This window comes from Camellia sinensis, chromosome 8 (assembly GCF_055761805.1).
Source record: "Camellia sinensis isolate YWXY chromosome 8, ASM5576180v1, whole genome shotgun sequence".
Taxonomy (NCBI): Eukaryota; Viridiplantae; Streptophyta; class Magnoliopsida; order Ericales; family Theaceae; genus Camellia; species Camellia sinensis.
The window spans coordinates 12,347,399-12,373,932 of NC_138968.1; the positions used below are offsets into that span (position 1 = coordinate 12,347,399).

General features: G+C 39.2%; 1 protein-coding gene across 1 annotated transcript; it reads right to left on the minus strand.

The window, feature by feature from the left end:
* Positions 1 to 1,053: 1,053 nt before the first annotated feature.
* Positions 1,054 to 2,989, minus strand: LOC145797555 (putative mitochondrial protein AtMg00860). The gene is made up of 3 exons (XM_082884937.1): positions 2,906 to 2,989; positions 1,370 to 1,440; positions 1,054 to 1,324 (listed from the first exon to the last, which is right to left on the minus strand). The coding sequence occupies exons 1-3, from the start codon at positions 2,987 to 2,989 to the stop codon at positions 1,054 to 1,056; spliced, it is 426 nt and encodes a 141-aa protein (XP_082741063.1).
* Between the last annotated feature and the right edge of the window lie 23,545 nt (positions 2,990 to 26,534).

Sequence of the window (26,534 nt, forward strand, 5' to 3'; positions counted from 1 at the left end):
TTATAAATAGTCTTCACAGGAAAAAAGTAAGTAGACTTAGTCAATCTATCCACAACAACCCATATAGAATCCATACCTTGGGGTGTTCGGGGTAAGCCCACAATAAAATCCATAGTTATATGCTCCACTTCCATTCTGAATAGAGAGAGGTTAAAGTAACCCCGCTGGTCTTTGGTGTTCCACTTTCACTTGCTAACATTAAAAGCACCTTGAAATGAACTCCGCAATTTTTCTCTTCATATTGGGCCACCAAAAAGCTTGCTTGAGATCTTGGTACATTTTGGTATTTCCGGCATGCATAGCAAATATGGACTTGTGAGTTTCTTCCAAGACTATTCCCTTAATCTCGGGGACATTAGGAACACAAAATTTTCCCTTGAATTTCAACACTTGAGCTTCCAAAGAAAATCCCGATCTCGACTTTGTTTCTATCTCATCATGTACTTTCTTGAGAAATTCATCCTCTAATTGCCATTGTTTAATTTCCTCAATAATAATTGGTTGTGCTGCCATTGCGGCTAACATTCCACCCCGTTCATGTAGCACAATTTCCACCTCCATCCTTTCCAAGTCAAGTAATAGTTCATTTTGCTCCGTCAGCCAACATGCTAAATTTCCCATTGACTTTCTACTAAGAGCATTCGCTATCGTGTTGGCTTTGCCGGGATGATCGTGAATTTGCAATTCATAATCCTTGATGAGTTCTAACCATCGTCTTTGTCGCATATTAAGCTGCTTTTGAGTAAAGAAATACTTAAGGCTCTTGTGATCGGTGTAGACTTCACATGTTGCTTCATAAAGATAATGCCACCATATCTTCAATGCAAATAACACAGTAGCTGATTCCAAATCATGTGTAGGGTAATTCTTTTCATGTGGTTTTAGTTGTCGAGATGCATACACAATCACTCTCCTATTTTGCATAAGCACACACCCCAATCCCTTATGAGAAGCATCACTATAAATAACAAACCCTTCGGTACCTGACGGTAAGGCAAAGACTGGTGTTGTTGTGAGCATTGTCTTTAATTCTTGGAAGACGGACTCTCTCTATTATGTCCACTCAAATGGAACACCTTTTTGAGTCAACTGGGTAAGTGGCACTGCAATCTTGGAGAAATCTTTAACAAATCTTCGGTAATAACCTGTTAAATGCATAAAATAGTGTACTTTTGTAACATTGGTAGGAGCAGGCCAATTCACAATAGCTTCTATCTTTTGTGGATCGACAGACACACCATCATTGTTAATCACATGTCCCAAAAACACAACTTCATTCAACCAAAATTCCCATTTCTTCAATTTAGCATATAACTTCTTGTCCCTAAGTGTTTGAAGAATTAATCTCAAGTGTTTTTCATGTTCCTACCTACTCTTCAAACAAATAAGAATGTCATCAATTAATACCACTACAAACTCATCCAAGTATGGTTTGAAAACCTGATTCATTAAATCCGTAAAAGCTGTTGGTGCATTCGTAACCCCAAAGGGCATGACTAAAAATTCATAATGGTCGTACCTGGTTCGGAAGGCGGTCTTCTCAACATCCTCTGCTTTGACTTTCAACTGATGGTACCCGGATCTCAAGTCAATTTTTGAAACCACTTGTGCCCCCTATTATTGGTCAAACAAATCATCAATCCGTGGTAAACAATATTTATTCTTCACCATTACCTTATTAAGTTCTCGATAATCAATACACAACCGAAGGGTTCCATCCTTCTTCTTCACAAACAAAATGCGTGCGCCCCATGGCGATGTACTCTGTCGAATGAACCCTTTGTCAAGCAATTCTTGCAACTGTATTTTCAATTCTTTCATTTCTACCGGAGACATTCTGTACGGAGCCTTAGAAATCGGTTGAGTACCCGACAAAATATCAATAACAAATTCAATCTCACAGTCTATGAAGTCCCTTAGCAATTCTTTGGGAAATAAATATGAAAACTCACTAACAGTCTAAATATTTTCAACACCCACCTCAGTTGTCTCTCATGCAAAATGCTACACAAATAACCCTTACAACCTTTTAGAAGTAGTTTGCAAGCTTTCATAGCCGATATCAAATAAGGTGGAGGGACTACCCCATGTCCCACAAAAGTAAACTCATTGTGACCCGGTGGGCGAAAAACAACTTGTTTAGACACACAATCGATGGTTGCATGATACTTAGCTAACCAATCCATTCCTAAAATTATATCAAAGTGTACCATATCAAGAGGCATCAAATTAGCACATAATGGAATATCTCCAAGTAAAAGCTCACATGCAGGATACATAGAAGCACATAACATATAGTCCCCAGATAGAAGAGATGCGCACAACACATAATTCAAGGGTTCCATAGATCTATTCAAATTAGGAGCAAAGGTTTTCGAAACAAAGGAATGAGTGGAACTCGAATCAAGTAGCACATGAGCATGTTGGCCATTGATGGAAATCGTACCTGAAACCACGACATCTAAATTCTAGACATCACTCGAAACAAGAGCAAAGATTCTCCCTTGCCTAACATTATCTCTAGAAGTAGTAGGCCTTACCACGTCTTTTTTGCAGGAGTGGAACTGGCTGAACTAGCAGTTGGCCTATTCCATTTTTGTTGCCCAAACATAGGACAATCTCTCATCATATGTCCTGTCTTCCCACACTTAAAGCAAGCTCCTAATGCTCGATGGCAAACCCTTCGATGTTTCTTCCCACACTTCGAGCAAGTTGGTGGTGAATCATAGTTAAACCCCACAATGTTGGAAGTTCCCAAATTTTGCTTCTTGTTTTGTGAGGAAACCAACCCTTTGTGCACATTAGAGCCTTGCCTTTTGCCCTTCCAATTTGAGTGTCGGTTGCTGTTGGCCTAGTTACCTTCTGCGATGATGGCCCTATCCAATATATCCACATATTTCTATACCTTCAACACATTAATCTTCTCAAGAATGGAATCTCGAAGACCTCCCTCAAATTTTCTCGCCTTTTTGTAGTCCTTATCGACCATGTGCGGTGCAAAACGGGGCTAGTTCAGTAAACTGTGCTTCATACTCCGCTGCGATTTTGTTCCTTTACTTCAAGTTTTCAAACTCCGACATAGATACTCCGTGGAAGTACTTTTCATAGAAATTCTCTAAGAATTGAGCCCAATTCATTCCTTGATATTCCTCTCGGATGAGTATCCACCAATGGCGTGCCTCATCTTCCAGTGTAAAAGCAGCAAGTAAAACTTTCTGGCCCTCCGTACATGGAAAAACTTCAAACAATTTCTCTATGCCAAGCACCCATGCCTCTGCCTTCAATGGATCGATTCCCCCTTTGAACAATGGTGGTTTCATCTTTTTAAACTCCTATGTGAGAACAATAGTTTGGTCGTCAGCTTGGTGGTCTTGTACTACAAATGGTGGCACCGACATTGGTAGTGGTGGTGGTTATTGTTGTTATTGTTGTTATTGTTGTTGTTGTTGTTGTTGTTGTTGTTGTTGTTGTTATTGTTGTTTAAAAGCCTCAGCCTGCCCATAATCATTGCCTTCATCCTATTAAGTCATGCAGAGGTTGAATCCTCTCCATCTTCCATTCTTGTTCTCAACATGATCTAGAGGAACACACATTATAACTTTCACAGATAGTACACACATAAGTCACGTCTACAAATGCACATTTTCATGTCATACCTGATTATGAATGCATTATGGATGCAACTTAAACCTTTTCTAGACTTCTTATTACTTACATGGACTCGTGTGTGAGATATTAACTCGTGCTTTGATACCACTCTGTCATGACCGGAACTCGTCCCTAAAAGTTTAGATCATAACCGGCCAGTAATCCGTAGATTACCAAAGCCTCACACGATCATACAGAATATTTATGCTATTGGGGCCATAAATGTAAGCATATAATAATGAGAAATCCATTGAGCTCTGCCAATCATGAGCAAAATTAGAGAGTTAAACACGTAACACATTAATACATTTACATGCCGAACAAAAATATAAGAGCCAAAGGAAATTTGTACATATTGCTTACAAACCCAAGACCATAAAAGCAAAAACAAAATAAGGTCAAGGTATGGTGTGAGTGAAAGACAAAACTCCGTCTCGGAGACATGACTTGATTGGGTCATGAAATGGCTCCTGAAGTTGACTCTAGGGTGTGCTCTATGCTGCGGATCACCTACGTGTGCATACATAATATTGAGTGAGCGAAGCTCAATGAGTAATAATACAGTAAAGCAATGTAAATGGATAATCATAAGGTTCTCACAATATCCATAATCACATAAACAAAGCGGCCTTAGGCCCAAGCATATAACAAGCGGCCTCAAGCCCAATCATATATCAAGCGGCCTCAGGTCCAATCATATAACAAGCGGCCCCGGGCCCAATCATATAACAAGCAGCATCGGGCCCAATCATATAACAAGCAGCCTCGGGCCCATATTGCACATGTCATATAATAATACCGAAGTCTTTTCATTTCATTCAATTCATAATGTTGGCATCATTCACCATTCATGGTTCGAGGAACACAATAAAGAACATATAAGTACAATATTATTATTCACAGTGTGTTTGATCTCGCAGTGTCTCCTTTGCCACACGACCTACACAAGCATTTCACACACACATTCGATAAATCATTTGTTTCAATTCGAACACTTATCTTTCATAATTCGCAACCTTTTTTCATGAGTTTTTAATCATCATTTCACTCCCAAAGGTTTCAAATAAGGTTGAGAATGCGTTCTGGAGGTTGGGAGCACTAACATGAGAAAATAGAGATTTCACCCCTCTCTGGCCGCATGTGTGGCCGTCCAGCCGCTCGAGTGGTCTAGCTCCGCATGTGCGGAAATTCTAGCCACTCGAGCACACAGAACAACCCACTTTTGGTTCAAGGCATGGGCCGCTCATGTGGAGCCTGTGGCCGCACGAGCGGTCTGGACACACCAAGACAGTCCAAAAGTGGCACAAAGATGCAAACTCTCCCACATCATTTCCAAGCCCAAATTCATGCAAAAACAACTCAAAAAATGATATACTAACATGTTTCAAGGGTAATTCCACGTTAAACCTATTAATCTTGCTTCTATTTTAGATTCGTGGTTTCATTTCTTTCTCATATTCAAACATTACATAAACAAGTTCAAAATACATAATCCATGATTGATCTTCCAACAAATCTTATTTTCATGAATCATCTAGGGTTTATTTCTTCGATCAATCACAAGAATGAACTCAAATCAAGCAAGGATGAAAAGATTAGGGTTCAATTTCATGCATTTAGCTCTAGCCATTACATAACTCAAAACCCTAGCCCAAAGTTCACAATTCTTTCTTGATTCCAAGACAAAGATGAGCTAGAGGCAAAGATTGTAAGTAAATTAACGTACCTTAACTTAAATCTATGGCTTGCCCCTTGATTCTCTTCAAATCCCTAGCTTTCTCTTCCACTCTCTCTAACTCACTCTTTAGAGCTCTTAAGAAACAATGAAGAACAAAAGAGGGTTACACATATTCAACTTAACTCATAAATCTTAATTTATTCATTACAAATCATAATTTTTCAAATTTCACCGTAAGCTCTATAAATCATGCTAATCACAAATATGAAGTCGGTTTTTGTTTATTGCGCCTTTAAGGCCTTTAATTTCAATTCAAAGTTTTAATTGCAACAGATATTCCTACTTTCAACAGATGTTTTTTTTCAAATTCACATATTTTCCATACTTAAACTTGCAAATTCATATCAAACACATAATCATATGCATAATTAAGCATATTACGGGTTGAGTTATCACACTAACTATGAAGCGAGAAATAGAGATGGCAAGAGGAGAATTGTCATGTTTCAGCTAGATGCAGTAATGTATATGGAGAATAAAATTGACTTGAAGGTGCAGGATATTAGAACTTACTAGTTAAATTTGTGACTTAGGCGCACTTGATATCTCCATGACATCCTTTTATGATCTAGTGAACATGAGTTAGTCAGGAGTCATTACCTAGTTAGGCCTAAACCTTTACATTTGTCTTTGAGAACTTATGCATTAGGATGATTGGAATTAATTTATGACATTGGTCATAAATCGTTGGTTTGTTGTACTTAATCATATTAATGAGAAGATGACATGGATGATTTGAGTAGGACCTCTCGGGCCCACTCACTTGTGGTATCTTACTCTCATGTGAATGTGTAACTTTGTTCGCAATGGTTGCGCACAAGTAAGTATGAAAGCCGTAGAAGGACATCTGTATTGGCACATTTAGCCCACTACGATATTTGTGAGTAGATATATGTAAGGGTATGATAGTTAGCCCCAATCTCGACACATTTATAGATTACAATACGTATCTTAGTCAAGACAATTTGATCTCCAATAAGTCAAAAGTTTTGAGATAATTTTTGACATTGCATATATAAGGTTAAGATCAATTATATAAAAGCGTTCGTGTTTTTAGTTTTGACCAAGGTGGTGAGTATCTATTTGAGTTGTTTTTTAGAAAACTCTGTAAACAGAAAGGGATGCTTAGAAAATTTATTATTCCTAGTACTTGTAGACACCCTATTTTTGACCACCCGCAAGACTTGTGCACTTGATCCTGGCACTCGATGATGAAAATAGCATTGTGTATGACTCTAGTGTGATTCGAATCCTCAGCCAAGGTCGAGCTCTCGAAACAATCCCAAACCTTTCATATCTACACTGATTGTACCCTTGAATTTTTTTTTTTGAAGCTTGTGCTGCCCTACACTAAGCCTAAAACAGAGGAACAGGGGAACACATTTGGGCCCAGTAGTGCCTGTGGCACCCGACTTTCTTCGCGCGCCCCCCATTCGGAGAAGGCGCGAATTGGTTGTCCTACAGTTTGGACACCTGTCATGGTTCTGAATCTAATCTCACAAAGTGCAATGTGAGACTGATAAACACCAAAGAGTCCAAATCTGGCAATTGGTTTTGGAAAATCAATTTTGAATGAAAAAACACCAAACATGGACTGCTTTGCCAGATTACAGAGTCGCTACCTAAATATTTTGTTTTGGAAAATTTAGGAAACCCTGACTCGTGCCAAAGACCACGTGTCCGTCATCACCAAAGTTGTCTCGGCTCGGGAACTTGGGTACGAGAGGGGAAGGTCTTGAAATGAGCACACCCGCTCGCTCGATCAAAGGATCAGCCTCTACTAAGCATGATATGTTGTTTCATAAACACATGTGTTCTTATTCAATTTATTAATCTAACTTTACTATGTGATGTGCACAGCATACAAGTATAGACTCAATCACGAGAATTGGGACAAAACAACTCATGTTTGTTTTTGAAATTGGTTTGAAAGTGCTACTTGCAAGTAGGCTAAAGCGCGGATTTGCCACTGTCAAGTGGGCTTTAAAACATGATTTTACCACTCCGCAAAGTGGGCTTAAAACATACATTTGATGAATTGTTCCAATTCAAGCAACAAAGCCTTTATCCACAGGCATTCATGCAGTTAATCACTTAAGCAAGTAGCCTCATGGCAAGCATGCCATCATGGCAACACTCACACTCATGCAAGTATGCTAAAGCGTAAAAACTTATAGTGTACTCCAAGCTAAAACAAAAGCTAGTTAGAAATCATGCATGATCCTAACTATGTTAACAATGCCTAATGCAACACATGCAATTATGCAATTAAATAGGCTCGGCTATCTAAGATGGCCATGTATTCATAGAAGTATTGAAATACAATGCAGTTTAAATGATGCGCCGAGCTCGGTGCATGCAGGACAAATGAATGATGCAAACATGCAAGCATAAGGTATGCTAATCAAAATATTTCCTAATCTAACCATCGAAAGTGATTAAGTAAAATGAAGAAAGACGTGGGGTTGGAAGACATACACACACACACACACGCTTACTACAACATTGTGCCCTCGCGACGGAGGGTCCGAATAAATAAGAGCTAAGCTAAGCTACTTAGAAGATTACAAAATAAACTAAGCTGAATTAATTACAGCACATGTAATTAACTACAACTAGCTAGTAAAGCGATAAAGATGGCCTCGTGGGCGAGGGAGACATGCATGCTCAGTTGGGGTCTGCTCAGAAATCCATTGCTTTGCCGTCAATTGCCTCTGTTTGCACTTCCCTTGGTTTCTGAACATTGAACCAACCTCCACACTGTTTCTACTCTAAAACAGGATGATTTCTGCACAAAATTGGACTAGTGGCCGGTTGACCACAAAAAGTGGCTGCCGGCCACCTTCACTGGCCGACCAGCTAGTAAAAGTGGTCGGTCGGTTACCTCAAGTGGCAGGTCGGCCACCTGCTTTTCCAAACTTCTGGTTTTGCTGCAACAGAGAACAACAGAGGCACACCAATGTATTTGCAAGGAAATGTGTGTACTACCACTCTTCTCATCATGTCTCAAGCTCAAAGGAGAGTGGCACTCGGCTCTCAAGCCACCAACCAAGCATCTTAATGCATGATGACCCGAAAACCGAGCTTGTACAAGCTTAGTGAATGCACAAACAATACACAAAGAGCCTCCACCCTATCATACATGATCAAGGGTGTTGGCGATCAAGAAATGTGACACGTTTCATCACTTTGAGTATGAAACGTCCCACATTTCTTGCGTTTGGATTAACGTCCAATCCAAACACATGCAATGCAAACATGCTTATCTTAGTCATGTTTTACTTGATTCAATTTTGTTTACACATTTTAGCTTACCAATTAATCCTTTAACCGGTTAAGTCCGACGTGAAAAGTCCACTAATTGGAAAGATGGTCTAAGCCACAAGTGCCTTGAGCATGAAAGAGGTTTCATGTTGTTGGTTAGTAGAAATCCTCAAGGGAGGATTAAAACTATTAGGCATGTGAACCTCAATTCCATATTCAAGCCATCAAGGGGCTCAAGACTACTTTCAAAGCGAATGAAAGATTAAAACAATGGAGTGCAATGACATATATTCCAGCACTGAAATAGCATGCTAAATGACTTAAAATCATGCAAACAAACCATGCAAACATGTTAAGAGTCAAAAGCATTGAAGCTAGAGAAGGACACAACACTAGAGGTATGCAATACAAAGCCCAAATGACCAAATCAGCTATGGACAGACCTAAAACATGTCAAATCAGTGGCCTAATCATGCTAAAACTTAGGCACAAAAGACAGGAAAATCATGCGCACATGTTGACTCGCAAGCAAGGCACAAAGCTTAACTCTTAGAAGCAATTAAGGAGTGACACATGCAAGAGTGTGGCAAAGATATATGCTCTGAAATCACATGCTAAATGATACCATATCATGGAAACATCACAAGCAAAGCATGCTAAGGGTCCTAAAACTCAAAGCTAGTTAAGGCCATTTACACTATAGCTATACAAAGCAAAGCATGTGTGACCAAGACCACCCAAAATAGAGTTTAAGCATGGCAAAACATGAGCAAAAATGTGCTGGAGTGGAGCCAACACATGCTAAAATATTAGGCTAATTCATTAGACATGCTAGGCTAATAAGTATGATTGCACTACAAGTACAAAAAGCAAGCAACAAGTGGCCAAACTAGCCAAAAACAGAGTTAAAGCAGGTCAAAATAGAGCCCCAAACATGCTTGAACAAAGCTACAAAAAGGTAGAAATACATGCTCATTTGGTAGGCCATCAACACATGCAAACAAGACAAGAGGAGGGGGGGCCACCCCCTCCCATTTTGGTCCTCAAAATCAACTTTCTACCACTGAAATTCCTTTGGAATTCAGTGGTTAAAAGGCCAAAAAAAGTTGTTTTAGAAAGCTTTGAAAGATGGCACAAAAGCTTAACAAGCAAAGAGACAAGAAGGGTGGACCACCCTCAAACTCAAAAGGGGCTTAAACCACCATTTTTGGGACTGAAAAATAGAGTTTTCTTCAGTTCAAAACCAAGCCAAAAATAGTTTGCAAAGGTGGCAAAACAAGTGTGCAAGACAAGCTTAAAAGGGACAAGTGCTTACCCTTGAAGCACAACAGCAAGACAGGTGCAAATCTGAGCCAAAACCAGCTTTGAGAGCTCAAATAGGACCTCCAAGAACCTCAGAAACAAGGTAGAGGTGTTTGGTCTAGGGTGTCTTTGCAAGAGTGTAGGAAATTCTCATTTCTAAGCACAATATAGGAAGAGAGAGAGGCTTCTAGAGAGAGAGGCTAGAATTTTGCTCACAAAATTATAGAGAGAAAGAGAAAGAGATTTAGAGAGAGAGGCTCCCAAACTTGTTAACCTCCCAAAATGAGAGATATTGCTTCAATATATAGCCAAAAAAGAGCCTTTGGTCGAAATATCTGAGCTAGGACAGCTGGCACATTGTGAAAACAGCTTGATGAGAAATATCAGCAAAAAAACTGAGTTTAGGACACAACTGGCCAGTCAGCTACTTCAAGTGGCCGGTTAGCTACCTTTTCTGGCCGGCTGGCCACCTCAAGTGGCCGATCGACTACTTTTCTGGCCGATAGCTAAAATCTACTCTGAAGGTCAAACTTCAAATGGGCATAAATCCTTCATCTGAACTCCTTTTCAGGTCATTCTTGTGCCCAAATTGAAGCCCAGAAGTAAGCTTTCCAATAGTGGCAGCCTCACATCAAAATTTTAAGTGTGCTAAGCGATATGCCTCTTTTAGTGAAGACTGCTTAGTTTTGGTCCTCTGGGATTCATGCCTAACTGCTCCTCAGCTAGTTTTCTTCCCTCCTCTCCTCTTTTCTTCAACTTCAAACCCCTAAATAAGGTGTTTTGAAAGATTTTTCAAAAATTTCAGCTCTCTTTCATTCATTCCACTTTGTCCTTGCTCAGTTTACCGAAAAGCACAACATTTAATGAAATGCGAGCCTCGGAACATCGTAGGAACTTCATTTCAAAAATATTTTGAAAGAGTTTAAGGCTTAAAAACCATTCAAAATAGTTTTGGTCTAAAATGGGGTGTAAGGTTGGGATTTGACTCTTCTCTTGCCAAAGAAATCAAACCTTTGTATAGCATAGCCTGCACACCTTTCATCACCAAGTAAACAATCAGTAGCACCAAAGTCTTAAGGGCGATCAAAAATGGGGTGTCTACAGTGCCTTATTGAGGGAGCCCGCCAGCTGTCCATTTTTGAAGATATTTTCGACCTATTTTGCGCAAATTCTATAAATACGAGCATATATCTCTGTTTTGAGGGTTGAAGATTTTGCAAAGAGCCTATACACTCATTGAGAGCTCCTTCTTGTGTAAGTCATCTTTGAGCAAGCTTACCACTGTAGACACCCCATTTTTGACCATCCTCAAGACTTGGATGTTCTTGCAGGGTACATCCAGCAACAAGTTTGATCGCTCGTCGAGTACTCAACTTTTGCGACGGAATGCTCCAGGTTTGATCTTTCCAGACCCTATTTCCATTCTGCCTCATATTTGGACCATATGTTGGTCTTTGCATAGTGATGTTCTTGATGGGCTACCGGCCATCACTGAGGGCTGCGGGCCATGGGCTTTGCCCTGCCGGCCATCAATAGGCCCTACCGACCATCAATGAGGCCACTGTCGGCCACCATTGATGGCTGGCCGACCACCAATGTTTTAGGAGATATTTTTGTAGATATTTTGATAGCTGTTCGTACAGATGAGCTCATTTGCATGCACGTGGATGGCTGGATTTGTTTGAAGGCTTCTTGTATCTCCTATATATAGAGCTCATCTATATGCATGCAAAGGGTTACAAAGTTTGAGCTGAGCAAGAATTCTCTCCCTCTCGCTCTAGAATCCTCTCTCTCTATATTTTGTGCTTAAAAGTGAGCTTTCTCGACATATTTGCACTAGCTCCCTTAGCCAAACACCTCCATCTTAGAGTTGAAGTTCTTGGAGGCCTTGTTTGAGCTCCTTGGAGTGTTTTTGGCTCAGAAGTTTGGTTGTTTAGTTGCTGTTTTGTTGCTGTGCTTCAAAGGTAATCACTTCCCCTCTTTTAAGCTTATTTTTGCATACTAGTTTGGCCACCTTTGCATGCTGTTTTTGTAATAACCCGACCCTCGTACATGTTCCTTGTTATATTTTCGGATCCTATTTTGTGATTTAGGATGCTTACTGTGTAATTCCATGAGAAATTAGGGATACGAAAGTTAACTCCATGTTTAAAGCATATGTTTAAGAATGTCTATCTGTTCAATAAGGAAAGTATCTGTTACATGAGAAAGCTTAGATCAGAAATTGGAAGCCTTAAAGGCTTAATTATCTGAAATTGACTTCACACATATAATCAGCGTAATTTTTAAGTAATATTAAGCATTTTTGGGAAATTTCAATTTCGGATGTTTAAACGATTGACTTTTGTCTTATTAGCCTTATATATATGTGTGTGTTCTTTGAGCTTTGAACATAGTTCAACACATTACATGAAAAAGGATAGTGAGAGTAAGAGTAGAGAGAAATTTGAAGGGAGTTTCACTAAAGGCTAGAGATTGAATAATCTAGAGAGACTTTGGGAGATCTCAACTCAAGGTAAGTTTGTCTACCTCTTATAATTCCTCTCTTGAATTTGAGGATGATACAACCATGATAATTGAACCCAAGGTGTAATTGAATCATGTTTTATCCATTGGATGAGCTTGAACTAAGTTGCTTATGTATGTATGTGGAGAATTTAGCTTGATTTCTTTCTTTCTCATGAAAGATCATGAAGAACTCACCCTATATATATATGTTGATGTAATATATGTGATGTTGGTGCAAAAAGGGGAAATTTGACCATAGTTAAGAATTCAAGAATTAGTGTTATCTACTTTAATGTATGTATTTGAAGCCCTTGTAATATGAATTTTAGGTTATGTATTGTCAACTAAAAATGTTAAAATAAGCCTTGTGAGGATGTACCAAAAGATGGGATTTTGTAAGAAATTTTCGGACAATTTTGAGCAGAATCGCCGCACGTACGGGTGTCATGGCTGCACGTGCGGGAGGTGCTGCCGCACGTGCAGGAGTCATGGCCGCACGTGCGGGAAATGGTGAAAAACAGGGGCTTGGCCACTGTCTAAAAGGCACGCGCGGGGCATTTTGCCGCACGTGCGGGGCTCACAGCCGCACGTGCGGCCCATGCTGAAAAACGTGGGTCGCTCCGTTTTGCGTGTAGAACTCTCTAATGTTGTCGGAATATGTATTTGATGCCTTTTTAATATGTATAAATTCCTTTGAAATAAAACGATACAGAAAGTAACCTGATATGAAAAAGAAACTAAACTCTAAAGGTTGAATGTGTGCAGGGCACACTCCGGGAGGAACAAGTTCATCATTACAACACTGTGAGTAGTAATATCATTATCCGCTTTACATATGGCTAATGATTTTCATTAGCATTTCGTTTTCGCAACTATGTTAATGTTTCAAGTATGCAACTATGCTCATCTTTCAAGTGTGTATGTTAGTGTTCAAGTATGTTCCAAGTATGTAAAGAAAGAAATGGGAAGGATAAAATACCTTCCTTCTATAAGACTCTGGGCCTACGGCCATTCAATGTAAATTGTTATGATACGAAACAAAGTGCTACACGGAACTAAGTGCTACGACGTGAGCCACCTCTAGAATCCGTGTGAGACACCTCTTGAGTTCGCATAAGTATGTTTGAGGGCCTTGTGCCATCATGTTTAAGGGCCTTGTGCCATTCTATTTAAGGGCCTTGTGCCATCATGCTTAAGGGCCTTGTGCCATCATGTTTAAGGGCCTTGTGCCACCATGTTCAAGGGCTTCAAGCCATTATGATTTAAGAATGTAATATGTCAAGCTGTTATGTTCAAGATTAGGCCTAAGGCTGTTATAAGATGAATACAGAATCAGGCTAACTTTGTAATCTTTGTATTTTCATATGTATTGATATACGTCTTGTTTCAAGTTGAGCATCATTTCATTTATGTATTACTATTCACTGAGCCCGGCTCACTTTCTGTTATGTCTGTTTCTGTAGGCAACCAACCAGGTGGTCAATCCTAACCCATGACGCCCTGTTTCTTTTGTCAACCTTCATGCATCCAAGCACTCACGAAGCCACTTGTTTTGTGAAGTTTATTAAGATAATTAGCTCACTTCTTGGCTATCCTTCCAAGGTTGAATGTATATAACTTCAGCAGTTTTTTTTTATTATACGCCCGACTACAGGGCTGGGTCTGTATATGTGCTTGTGCATAAGTGCTGCTAAGGAATATTTTTGGATTCTATCAACCTATTATGGTGTATGTAATGTACAAGATCCTGGCATGTTAGAAATAGCTCAATGGAGTTTGTTTGGTTTTATATTCTTCTAATATTTTGTGCTTCCGTCAAGGCCCCATATGCTATATATACCAGGTTATATGTCTGTTTTTGAATGGGTCATGCCCGAACTTTTAGGGGCAAGTTCGGGGCGTGACATTTTTTGGTCTTGTTGTCAGCTATAAAACCCTCTATTTTTAGGTGTTAAAAATGGTGGTTTGAGGCCCTTTTGAAGTTAGGGGTGGTCTACCCCCTTTTGTTGTTTATTTGCTAAGAATTGCGCTACCTTTTAAAGCTTTTGAATCCCCCTTTGTTTGGCCTTTCTACCACTGAAACTCAGAGGTTTTTCAGTGGTAGAAACTTGGTTTTAAGGTCCAAAATAGGAGGGGGTCCCCTCCTTGTATCTTGGTTGCATGTGTAGATGGCCTAATTGTTGAGCATGTTTTTCTACCATCTCTTGACTTAATCTCAGCATGTTTTTGTGACTTTCTTGACATGTTATAGCTCTAATTTTGGTTGGTTGAGTCATTTGATGCTCATTTCTTACACTTGTAGGCCATGTTTGTTTGGGTGGACATGAGCTTGGGATTGGACTAATAGTCTAATAAAATTATTAATCCGATGTTTGGTTAAACAATTGAAATAGGGACTAATTATTTTAAACTTGACTATTAGTTAAGATAGGATACATAATCCAACGGATTCGTAGTCCTAGGACTATTAGTCATGGGAATGCTAATCCAGTCCGCCCAAACAAACATGGCCGTAGTGTAATCTTGCTATCATGACCCGAACCCGCCCCTATGGGTTAAGGTCATAACCGGCCAGTAATCAAGGGATTACTGTGGCCTCAGACCAAATAAGGTACACTTCATCAGAGTTAAGGGGCCAAATGGAAGCAAACTTAACAATTTTGTCCATAGAGCTGTGCTTACATGGCACATCATAACATTTCACATATACTCATTAATAACTCATAGCAGCAGGAAAATAACTCCAAGTTCTATACATACAGGATCATTCAAGTCTAAGTGAGTCAAACCCAAGGTTATATACAAAAGTAATCCAATGTTTTCGCCAATATAACAAAACTATATCAAAAGAGAAAAAGAGGCAAAGACAAGTCTCATGCGTGAGACGTTTGGGCTGACTCTTCAAAACCTTGACTGTTTCTCACATATTTCACCGAGGCTGGGTTTGGACATCCCTTGGCTCACCTACATACACATGAATGAGCGAAAGCGAAAGCCTAGTGAATAATATCAAATAAAGAAGGTACGCAAATTGAATTCACATATATCAGACGGCCTTAGGCCCAAGTAGAATTCTATTCAGTGCATTATTTTGGTACATTAGGCGATTCAAGCCCGAGCATATCAAACGGCCTCTGGCCCAATCATTCATGTATATCAAACGGCCTTTGGCCCAATCAATTGTATCCAACGGCCTTTGGCCCATTCATTCATTCATTCATGTCAAACGGCCTTCGGCCTAATCGTTCATGTCAAACGGCCTTCGGCCCAATCAATTGCATCCAACCACCTTTGGCCCAACCATATGGCATAACAAATATTTGTCCACAATTCGATTTAACAAACTTATAAGACTTAGATGGAAGTAAGCAATTGGACAAATGACATACTTCAAATATCTTTATTAAGATATTACTCACAGTGATCTGCCGATGGATTTTCCCTCGTGCTTGACCCTACACATTTCATGAACACAATGGGTCATAAACGATTCAATCCATTCTTAATTCATAAATCCCTCTTAGGCTTCTTTCTTATCTTTTTAATTCATTTATGATGCTCAATGCATGCCTAAGAGTGCTTAGAAATGAAAGAGAACTGAAAATGAAACACAGAAGACCTTCACAAAATTTCTGAAACAGGGGTCCTCGCTCGAGCGTGGGTCCCGCTGCTCGAGCGGACCCTCATGGTCTGCAAAAGTACTGGTTGCCTCATTTTTACGCTCGAGTGTGAATTCAGACGCTCGAGCTGAAAGTCACACTACATGGCTCCCCATTCGAGCGTAAATGTCCCCGCTCGAGCGGACATCAATGTCTGCAAAAAAAATATGGGAGCTCGCATTTCACGCTCGAGCGGCGCTTTCCTCGTTCGAGCGGACATGCCAAATTTTGGGTTTTCCAGAATTGTTCTTCAAGTTCAAACTCCATGTTCAAAGGTTCAAAACTCACATTTTTGGTACAAAAGCATAGAGAGGCATTACATAATATAAGAATACAACCAATGTGAGGCCAATTATTCAAAATCATGATCTAATCCTCAAATAGATCAACATTTCTCTTGCATGATCCAAACTTATGCACTCAAGCTTCATACCAATTTCATAACTTCATCAATCATGCATGCATGTCAATTTTGACTTCATTTGTATTTCAAATGTTGCAAATGACACTTATTACTATGAAACCCATGAAAATTATGTATGCATGTGAAGATTGGTGCCCAATTCTCCATGTTCAACATTATTCATGCTAGCTTATGCAATTTCATGGCAATTCATGGTGATTCATACTAATTTCATGCATGCATGTGCATTCTAACTTCATATTCAACTCAATCTTTGCCATGAGCTACCATGTCACTTGGATTCACAAAATTACAAACTTAACTCATAAATCTTTACTCAATTACTCACCTATGAGGTTTAATTCTTCCAAATTATAGCAAATTCTTGAGCCTAGCCTTTCAAAGCTTGAGCTCCTTAGCAAGATGTTCAAGATTGGCCCTTTTCTCTCTCTTTAAGGTGTGATTTCAGCCAAATGAGTTTAAAAGAGAGGAATTGAGTGAGAATGAGCCTTTTTATAGGCTCTCTTAATCACATTTCATTAACACTAATTAATTGAGCACTTTTTCATCAATTTAATCTATTTATTTTGTTCCGAATCAATTTTTAATTAAATTTCACCGTAGGCTCTAAAAATTATGCTAATCACAATGGTGTAGTCAATTTCGATTTTGTGGTCGATAAGGCCTTCAATTTAAATTCTAAAGCAGAAAATCAAACAGATTTTCCTACGTTGAACAGATAGAAATTCAAAACCACATATAATCATATAAATGGCACTCAAAATCATACCAAACACATAATCACAATCATAATTAAGGTCAATTAGCACAATACGGACCAGGGTTATCACACTTGCTCACTAGCCTTGCATGACTAATGAGTTAGCTTATTATTCTAGCATGTGTTGGCTCCACTTCAGCATGTTTTTGGCCTTGCTTTGAGATGCTTAAACTCTGTTTTGAGTAGTCTTGGTCCTTTGGGACTTGCTTTGTATAGCTATAGTGTAGTTGCCTTCACTAGCCTTGTGTTTTGAGGCCCTTAGCATGCTTTGCTTGTGATGTTTGCATGATATAGCATCATTTAGCATGTGATTTCAGAGCATATACCTCTGTCACACTCTCACAAATATCACTCTTTCATTGTGTGTGAGAGTTGTGCCTTTGCCTTGTTTGTGAGCCAACGCATGAGCATGTCTTTCTTGTTTTTCATGCTACAATTTCAGCTCATTTTAGCCACTGTTTTGGCGTGTTTGAGGTCTGTCTAGGGCTGGTTTGGCCATTTGAGTTTGGTATTGGATGGTTCTAGTGTAAAGCTTTTCACTAGTTTTAATGCTTAAGTCCCCTAACATGTTGTACATGAGTTGTTTGCATGTTAGAGTCTTGTGTTTCATGCCATTTTAGCACTGAAATTCTGCCACCTCCCTCATTTCTTCATTTTTCTATTTTGTTTGAGGCTTGGTTGGTCTTAAAGTTGTGTTTAAGCTTGAGATTGAGGCTTATGCTTTAATGGCTTTAACCCTCTCTTGGGGGTTTATACTAGTCAAATGCATGGTTTCTCTCAAGTCTTAAGTCATCTTGTGATTGACCTCCCTCTCATTAGAGGACTTTCACATTGGACACATCAATTAAAGAATGGTTTGGTAACTTAAAATGTGTAAACAAGAATTGAGCAAAGTAAAACATGCCAAGATAAGCATGTTGTAGTTGCATTGCATTGTGTTCAATCAGACGTTATATTGAACACAAGGTAGATTGGCCCATTTCATACTCAAAGTGATGAAAATGAGCCAATTTTCCTTTGTCTCCATTACCCTTGATCATGCATGATAGGGTAGTGGTCCTAGAGTCTTGTTTGTCTTGCATTTTTGAATGAGTACAAGTTGGATCTTTGGCCATCATGCATTGTGAATGCTTGACTGGTGGTCTTGGATTCAATAATGCAACTCCTTTGATGTTTTGAGATGATAAGGAGGGGCATAGTACAAACATACCCTAGGGAGACCCTCCATTTTCCTCTGGTTTGAGCTCTGTTGCAGAATGGTGATGCAGCACACCAGTGGCCAGCAGTGCCTCACTGATGGCCGACACTGCTTCATCCTTGGCCGGTAGATGGCTGACAGAAGCTTCTCATGGCCGGCAGGCCATTGATGAATTCCTCAGCATGGAATTGGTAAGGCAGAGCAGAAAATTCTTGGGTAACCCTGCAAACAGAGCCTCTCAAGAGCAAATCGGAAGGTGTTTCAAGGCGACAACCGAGTGCATGCATCTTCTAATTTTCGAGGTAGAGCTGAGGCAGCCTAGTTTAAATATTATGCATGTTTAGTTGGTTTTGTAATTTAATTAGTTAGTTTGCTAATTGATTAAGTGTTGTAATAATTAAGTAGCTTAGTTTAGCTATTTCTTTATTGTTTTGTAATAATTAGTAAGTAGTTTACTAGTTATTCAATTTGTTGTGTAATAATTAGTCTAATTAGTTCAATTAGATTAGTTTGATTAGCTTAGCTTAGTATAGCTTAGCTTTTATTCGGACCCTCCTTCGCGAGGGCGCAATGTTGTAATAAGGGTGCGTGTGTGTGTGCATGTCTTCTAACCCCACTTCTTTCTCCCTTTTATTTAACCACTTTCGATGGTTAGTTTAGGGCATATTTTGATTAGCATACCTTATGCTTGCATGTTTGCATCATTCATTTGTCTTGCATGCACCGTGCTCGGCGCATCATTCAAACTGTATCGCAATTTCAATACACTTATTTGAATACGTGTTCAAAGCATGTTATCAAGTGTTGCATTTATATGCCATCTTAGATAGCCGAGCCTATTAATTTCATATTGCATGTGTTGCATTAGGCATCTTAACATAGTTAGGATCATGCATTGATTTCTAACTAGCTTTTGTTTTGGCTCGGAGTACACTCTAAGTGTTTACGCTTTAGCATCCCTGCATGAGTGTGAGTGTTGCCATGATAGCATGCTTGCCATGAGGCTATTTGCTTAAGTGATTAACTGCATGAATGCCTGTGGATGAAGGCTTGATTACCTGAATTGGAACAACTCGATGATTGTGAGTTTTTAAGCCCACTTTGCGAAGTGGCAAAATCATGTTTTAAAGCCCACTCGAGGGTGGCAAATTCGTGCTTTAGCCTACTTGCGAGTAGCACTTTCGAACCATTTTCGAAAACAAACATGAGTTAAATTCGTTCCAACTCTCGTGCTTGAGTCTATACTTGTATACTGTGCACATCACATTGTAAGTTAGGTTAATAACTGGAATAAGAACACATGTGTTTATCAAATAACATATCATGCTTAGTAGAGGTCGATCCTTTGATCGGGTGAGTGGGGGTGCTCATTTCAGGACCTTTCCCTCTTGTACCCAAGTTTCCGAGCCGAGGCAACATTGGTGATGACGGATATATGGCCTTTGGCACGAGTCAAGGTTTCCTAAATTTTCCAAAATAAAATATTTAGATGGCGGCTCTGTAATTTGGCAAAGCAGTCCATGTTTGGCACTTTTTGATTCAAAATTGATTTTCCAAAATGATTTGCCAGATTTGAACTCTGTAGTGATTTATCAGTTTTACATTGTACTTTGTGAGATTAGATTCAGAACCGTGACAAGAGTCCGAATTGTAGGAGACCAATTTGCGCCTTCTCCGAAAAGGGGGGCTCGCGAAGAAAGTCAAGTGCTATGACCACCCTTAAGCTATATCCATACTCCATACACACCCCCAAACCTTAACCTTGGAGCCTTGGTTGAATCTTGAGGAGCACAATTCAAGCTTGAGAGTGTGTTAAGATTGAGTTTGATCAATAATCAAAGCTTACTCCATTTAAGAGGTATAGGCTTGTAACTCTTGCTTTTGCTTTCATTTTATTTCATCTTTGTCTATTTCTTGTATTCTTGAGCTGTTTTGAATACCTATCAAGTGTTCAAACTTGGGTTTGAATAAGCTACCAAAGGTGGTGAGGTTTAACACCCTTCCTTGTACCTACTTTCATAACTCAACCCTTTGTTTTTTTACACTTCTTTTCTTTGACTTTTAAACTAATTTTTAGAGTTTGAAAAAGGGCTAAAAACATGGTTTGAAGTCTCAAAATTGGAGGGGTTAGCCATCTCTCCTTATTCTTGTTTAACTAGTCTTGTTTGTCTTGCTTTGTGTTTGACCTTTTGGACTCTTTTCATACACTTTTAGCCAACATTTTTCACATATTAGGGGTTGTTTTAGGGCTGTCCTAGTTTATTTAATTAGTGTATGCTTTGAATATATAGCATATTATGTTGGAAATCCTCATATCTAGCTTGTTGTGTTGTGTTGCCTATACTTTGATAGCTTTTCTTTGTTTAGTTTTCATGTCAAGATTATCATTTTAATAAGCAATCTAGCACTCATCTCTGCAACCTCCCTCTTTTCTTCTTTTGTTTGAGAGTTATTTCAACCGATTGAGGTTGTTCAAAGCATGTGAAAAAGTCCCATACTCAATGGCTTAATCTCTACAGAGGTTTATTGTCAACGGCACGGTCTCTCTTTCATGTTTAGAAACACCTCTTGTTTGACATTTTTGGACAAAAGAACTAAAGAATGGAAAAGACTAAGAAAATTGGCTTAAAATGAACCAACCAACCTAAAGAAAATGAGTCATATTGCTTGGGTTTGGCCGGACGTTATGCCGAGTCTATCGTGTTAAGGGTTGTCATATGTTAATTCATGATGTTTTGATGAACCTAGAAGCGTCTCTACATCCCTCTTTGAGCTCGCTTTATGATAGGAGGGAGGGGTGGTTGTTATTCATTGCATTTATTGATTTTGGTCCAAATTGTCTCTGAAATCATCAAGCGATCAACTTGCTTATTGATGGTTTTGGAACCAACTTCGTTATTCTCTTGAGGCTTTCCATGACAGAGAAAGGAGGAGGGGACAAATAGAGTTTAGAATCACTCTGTCTACACTGTTTTCATTTCAGAGCACAAAAATAGGGTTTTGCATGAAATTAGGGCACGACCGGCCTTGTTTGGACCCGACTGGGCCTCATTAGGGGTCGGTCGGGCTCCAATGTTTGGTCAGCAGTATGTTTTGTAGAAAACAAAGGTCAGTGGCTGAAGGTGAAATAGAACAAGTTTGGGCAAACATAGTAGTTCCTGGACACTACGCATGTAAGCATGATGCATCTTTGATATTGTTTAATGATTAATCATTGTAATTATTATTGTTGTAGTTAATTATTTTTGTAATTAGCCTTGTTGTAATAAATTAGATAGCTTGTTTATTTCTTTATTCATTCATTCGAATATGTAATAGTTAGTTTATTCGGACACTCAGACACTCATTCGGACTCTCTTGCATAGGGCAAAATTGTAATAATGCGTGTATGTCTTCCAACCCCAATTTCTTTCTCCCTTTTATTTCTCCATTTATGATGGTAGCATAGAACATCACGTTTACTTAGCATTTTCCATGTTTGCATCCATGTGTCTTGCATGCATAAAGGCTTAGTTCATCATTTGAACAAAGCATTATTATTGCTTAAATTCTTTGAAAACGTGCTTAGACTGCATGCCTTGAATTGATTCACATGCCGTGTTAGTAGCCGAGCCTATTAAGTTACATAATTGTGTGTGGTGCATTAGTCATATTGCATTAATTAGGATCATGCATTTTTTCTATCTCTTTTATTTTCTTTTGGCTTGCCTTGGAGTACTAGGTGAGCACTTATTGCTTTAACATATTGTATGTGTGTGATTGTTGCCATGTCAAGCATAATACCATGAGGCTAAGTGCTTAAGTGATATATTTGTTTGAATGCCTGTGGATGAAGGCTAATTGCTTAAATTGGGATAATTTGATGAATGTACATATGAGATCACTTTTTCAAGTGGTACATATTCGAAATAATTTTCAAACACATACAGAATCAAAGTGTTCCAATTTTTACAAATTAGTCTATACTTGTGTGCATCATTTAGTAAAGTTTGCGTAATAATCGGAATAAGTGCATATATTGTAAATAAAAATCATATCATGATTAGTAAATGCCGATCTTTGATCGAGCGAGTTAGGTGCTCAATTCATGACCTTCCCCTCTCGTACCTAAGTTTCCGAGCCGAGACACTTTGGTGATGACAGACATGTGGCCTTTAGCACAAGTTTCGGGTTTCCTAAATTTCTCAAAAATATTTAGGTGGCGACTCTGAAATTTGGCAAAGTAGTCTATCTTCGGCATTTTGATTCAATATTGATTTTTCAAAAGAATTGCCAGATTTGGATTCATTTGTGTTTATCTATTTCACATTGCACTTGTGGAATCAGATTCAAAACCGCAAGAGTCCGAACTGTAGGGCTAGTCATATCGGAAAGGAGCACGAAGAGGCAAGCTACAGTACTCAGCAACACAATGGTATAGTAGAGATCAAGAATTAAATATTGTTTATGTTAGGTGGATGATAGAGTAATATGTTTCTCAATTGGGAATTAAACTTTAGTTTGTTGCCTATGTCCTTAACTAATTGCCCTCCATATCAGATTTTACACTTCATTTGAATAATGGGTAAACGGAGAGCCACTTGTGGGCGATCTATAACCATCAAGCAGCTTGTCTTCATTTTACGTCTCATAAGGTTACGAAGTTAAGACCTAAAGTTCTATAACGCATTATTGTATGTTGTCTTGTAAATGCTTAGGGTCATGCAGTGCATTATTGTATGCTGTCATGTAAACCCTGCAGATCATGTGCTTATAGGTGAGTAGCTTTGTGGGAGTGTAACTAAGTCACATAATGTTAGTAAAGGTGACTGTAGACGCGCCCCGAGGGTTTCTGTGCTACAGTTCGGACTCAAATGTCACGGTTCTTAATCTGATCTCACAATGTGCAATGTGAGAATGATAAATCACCAAAGAGTCCAAATCCAACAAATCGTTTTGGAAAATTGATTATTAAGAAAGAAGTGCCAAACATGGACTGCTTTTCCAGATACAGAGTCGCCACCTAAATGTTTTATTTTGGGGGAATTTAGGAAACCCTGACTCGTTACCTAAGGCCACGTGTCCGTCATCACCAAAGTTGTCTCAGCTCGGGAACTTGGGTACGATTGGGGAAGGTCATCTATGAGCAAACCCGCTCGCCTGATCAAAGATTGGCCTGTACTAAACATGATATCTTGTTTTTGAAAACACATGCGCTTTTATTCCGGTTAATTAGCTAATTTTACTACGTGATGCGCACAACACAAAAGTATAGACTAGATCGCCTAATTTGGAACAAAGCATTGCATATCCGTTTGTTTGGAAATGGTTTGAAGTTTGCTACTCGTAAGTAGGCTAAAACGTGGATTTGCCACCCTCAAGGGGGCTAGAAAACATGATTTGCCACCTCAAGTGGGCTTAAAATTCGCATTTCGATGAATTGTTCCAATTCAAGCAATCTGACCTTCACCCACAGGCATTCAGGCAGTTTATATCACATAAGAAAATAGCCTCATAGCAAGCATGCTATCATGGCAGCACTCACACTCATGCAATGATGCTAAAGCATAAACACTCACAGTGTACTCCAAGCCAAAGAAAGAAGCTAATTAGAAATCATGCGTGAATCCTAACTATGCCGAGATGCCTAATGCAACACATGCAAAAATGTAATTAGAATAGGCTCGGCTAATCTAAGATGTCATGTGAATGCAACTAGATAATCATGTACTCAAATTGGTATTGAAATACAATGCAGTTAGCATGATACGCCGAGCCCGGTGCCTGCAATACGAATGAATGATGCAAACATGCATAGCATAAGGATGCTAAATTGAAAATGACCTAGAATTAACCATCATAAGCGGTTAAGTAAAAGGGAGAAAGACGTGGGGTTGGAAGACATTTACACACTCACGCACACTTATTACAAAATTCGCCCTATCGATGGAAGGTCCGAAAGAATAATACAAATTAACTAATTAACTAACTAACAAGCTAATTAATTAATTACAAAACCAAATGAATAATTAGCTACAACTAATTATTACAACACTTAAATAATTAATAGATTAATTAAGCTACGAAAGGAGGTAAAGCAGCCTCAGGAAGAGGGATAAATGCATGCTCAATCGGCTTCGCTCGGAAATCCGTTTCCATGCTTCATGTTGCCTCTGTTTGCACTGCTCTGTACCTTTGAAAACTGTGCCAACTTCTGTGACACTTCTGAACCGCCTTGGGGACATGTTGAGAGTCCATCGGCCAAGAGATAGGGCCATCGTCCAAGGGATAGTGGTCATCGACCATATGCAAGGCTCTCGGCCAATAATGTTTAGCCGACCGGTACTGAAGATGGTCGATTGCCCATCTCTTCCTACAGAATGCTGTGTTGCTGCAGCAGAGGGCAAACAGAGCATGGCAATACATTTACAAGACAATGTTTGCACGACCACCCTCCCTATCATGTCATGAACTCCAGGAAGTATAGTCCTCGACCCTCGGGCCACCAATCACGCATTTCAATGCATGATGGCCAAAGGAGCCAAGTGTGCAATTCAATATGGAATGAAATGCACAAAAACACACAAGCGGCCCTAACCTCTATCATGCTTGATCAAGAGGCAAGGGATGCATGCTTAATGCTATGCAACCTAGGTATGCGAGCAAGCTAATGCAACATGAGTATGCAAACAAGCAACGTGCAATAGGCATACAACCTAAACAAGTAAACATGCAAGGCATATAATAACAATGCCAATGACAAACATGCAACAACGCGTGAGGCAAACATATGACAACATGTAAGGGGACAAGTATATTTAGACCAATGTAATACATGCATGACGATCTTAACAAAGTAGCATAATCATGCAAGCATTACAATGCAATAGGCATGCAACAACAATACCAATGATAAGCATGCAACGACATGCAATAGGACTAGCATGCAAACATGCAAAGCAACTTAACAAAAAGCATGCCAAATGCAATATAACTCAAGCATGCGACAACATGCAATAGGCCAAGTATGCAACAACATGCGAGGCAAGCATACAACAACATGCAAAGGATGGACTTAAACCAAAATGGACAGCTCTCAAATAGGCCCAAATCAGTGGCCAAAATGCTAAGAAATGAGGGACAAAAGCATATACAAATACGCATGCTAATTGGCCTATCACCTAGGCATGAAGACACAACTCTTAAGCACACTTAAAAGAGACAAATATAGACATGTGACAAATATGTTAAGCTCTGAAATCATGTTAGGAAAGGTGCCAAACCAATCAAACAAGGCAAGCAAAGCACGCAAGAAAGCTTAAAGCTTGAAGCTAGCCAAAGGGTTCAAACCATGGCTATACAAAGCAAGCCCCAAAGGGCCAATAGGACCTAAAACAGTCCTAATGCTGGTCCAAATGAGCCTAAAACATGCGAGGAATGAGGCCAAAACATGCTAGAACCCAACACCAAAAACATGAGGCATGCAAAGCTACAAAAGAGGTGTTACACTACACCTATCAAAACCAAACATGGTATGATTTAAGCAACCAAAATTAGAGTTATGGCATGTTAGAATGAGCCCAAAAACCCATTTAGATGGCATCCCAAAGGCCTAAGCATGATGGCATACACAATGACACATTCATGAGCCATAAAACATTAACTCTTTAAAATATTAAAGGAGTGACAAATGTAAATATATGAGCATACTATATGGACTGAAATAACATAACAAGTGATGCCAAATCACTGAAATGACCCAAGTAAAGCATGCTAGTGACTTGGACACTCAAAGCTAACAAGCTAGATTACACACTGCAAGCATGACCAAGACAAGGCAAAATAGAGCTCTAGCATGGTAAAACAAGGCTAGAAGCTTCACGAAGTTGAGCAAAAATCATGCTAAAATAACATGTTACAACATGATGCATGTTGAGGAAAACAAGAGGATTGCAAGGAAAGTATATGAAGCATATAAAAGGCCATCAAATCAACTTGAAACCGAGGTATATTATCGCAAAACAAAGCCTAATACACACTGAAATAAAGCTAAA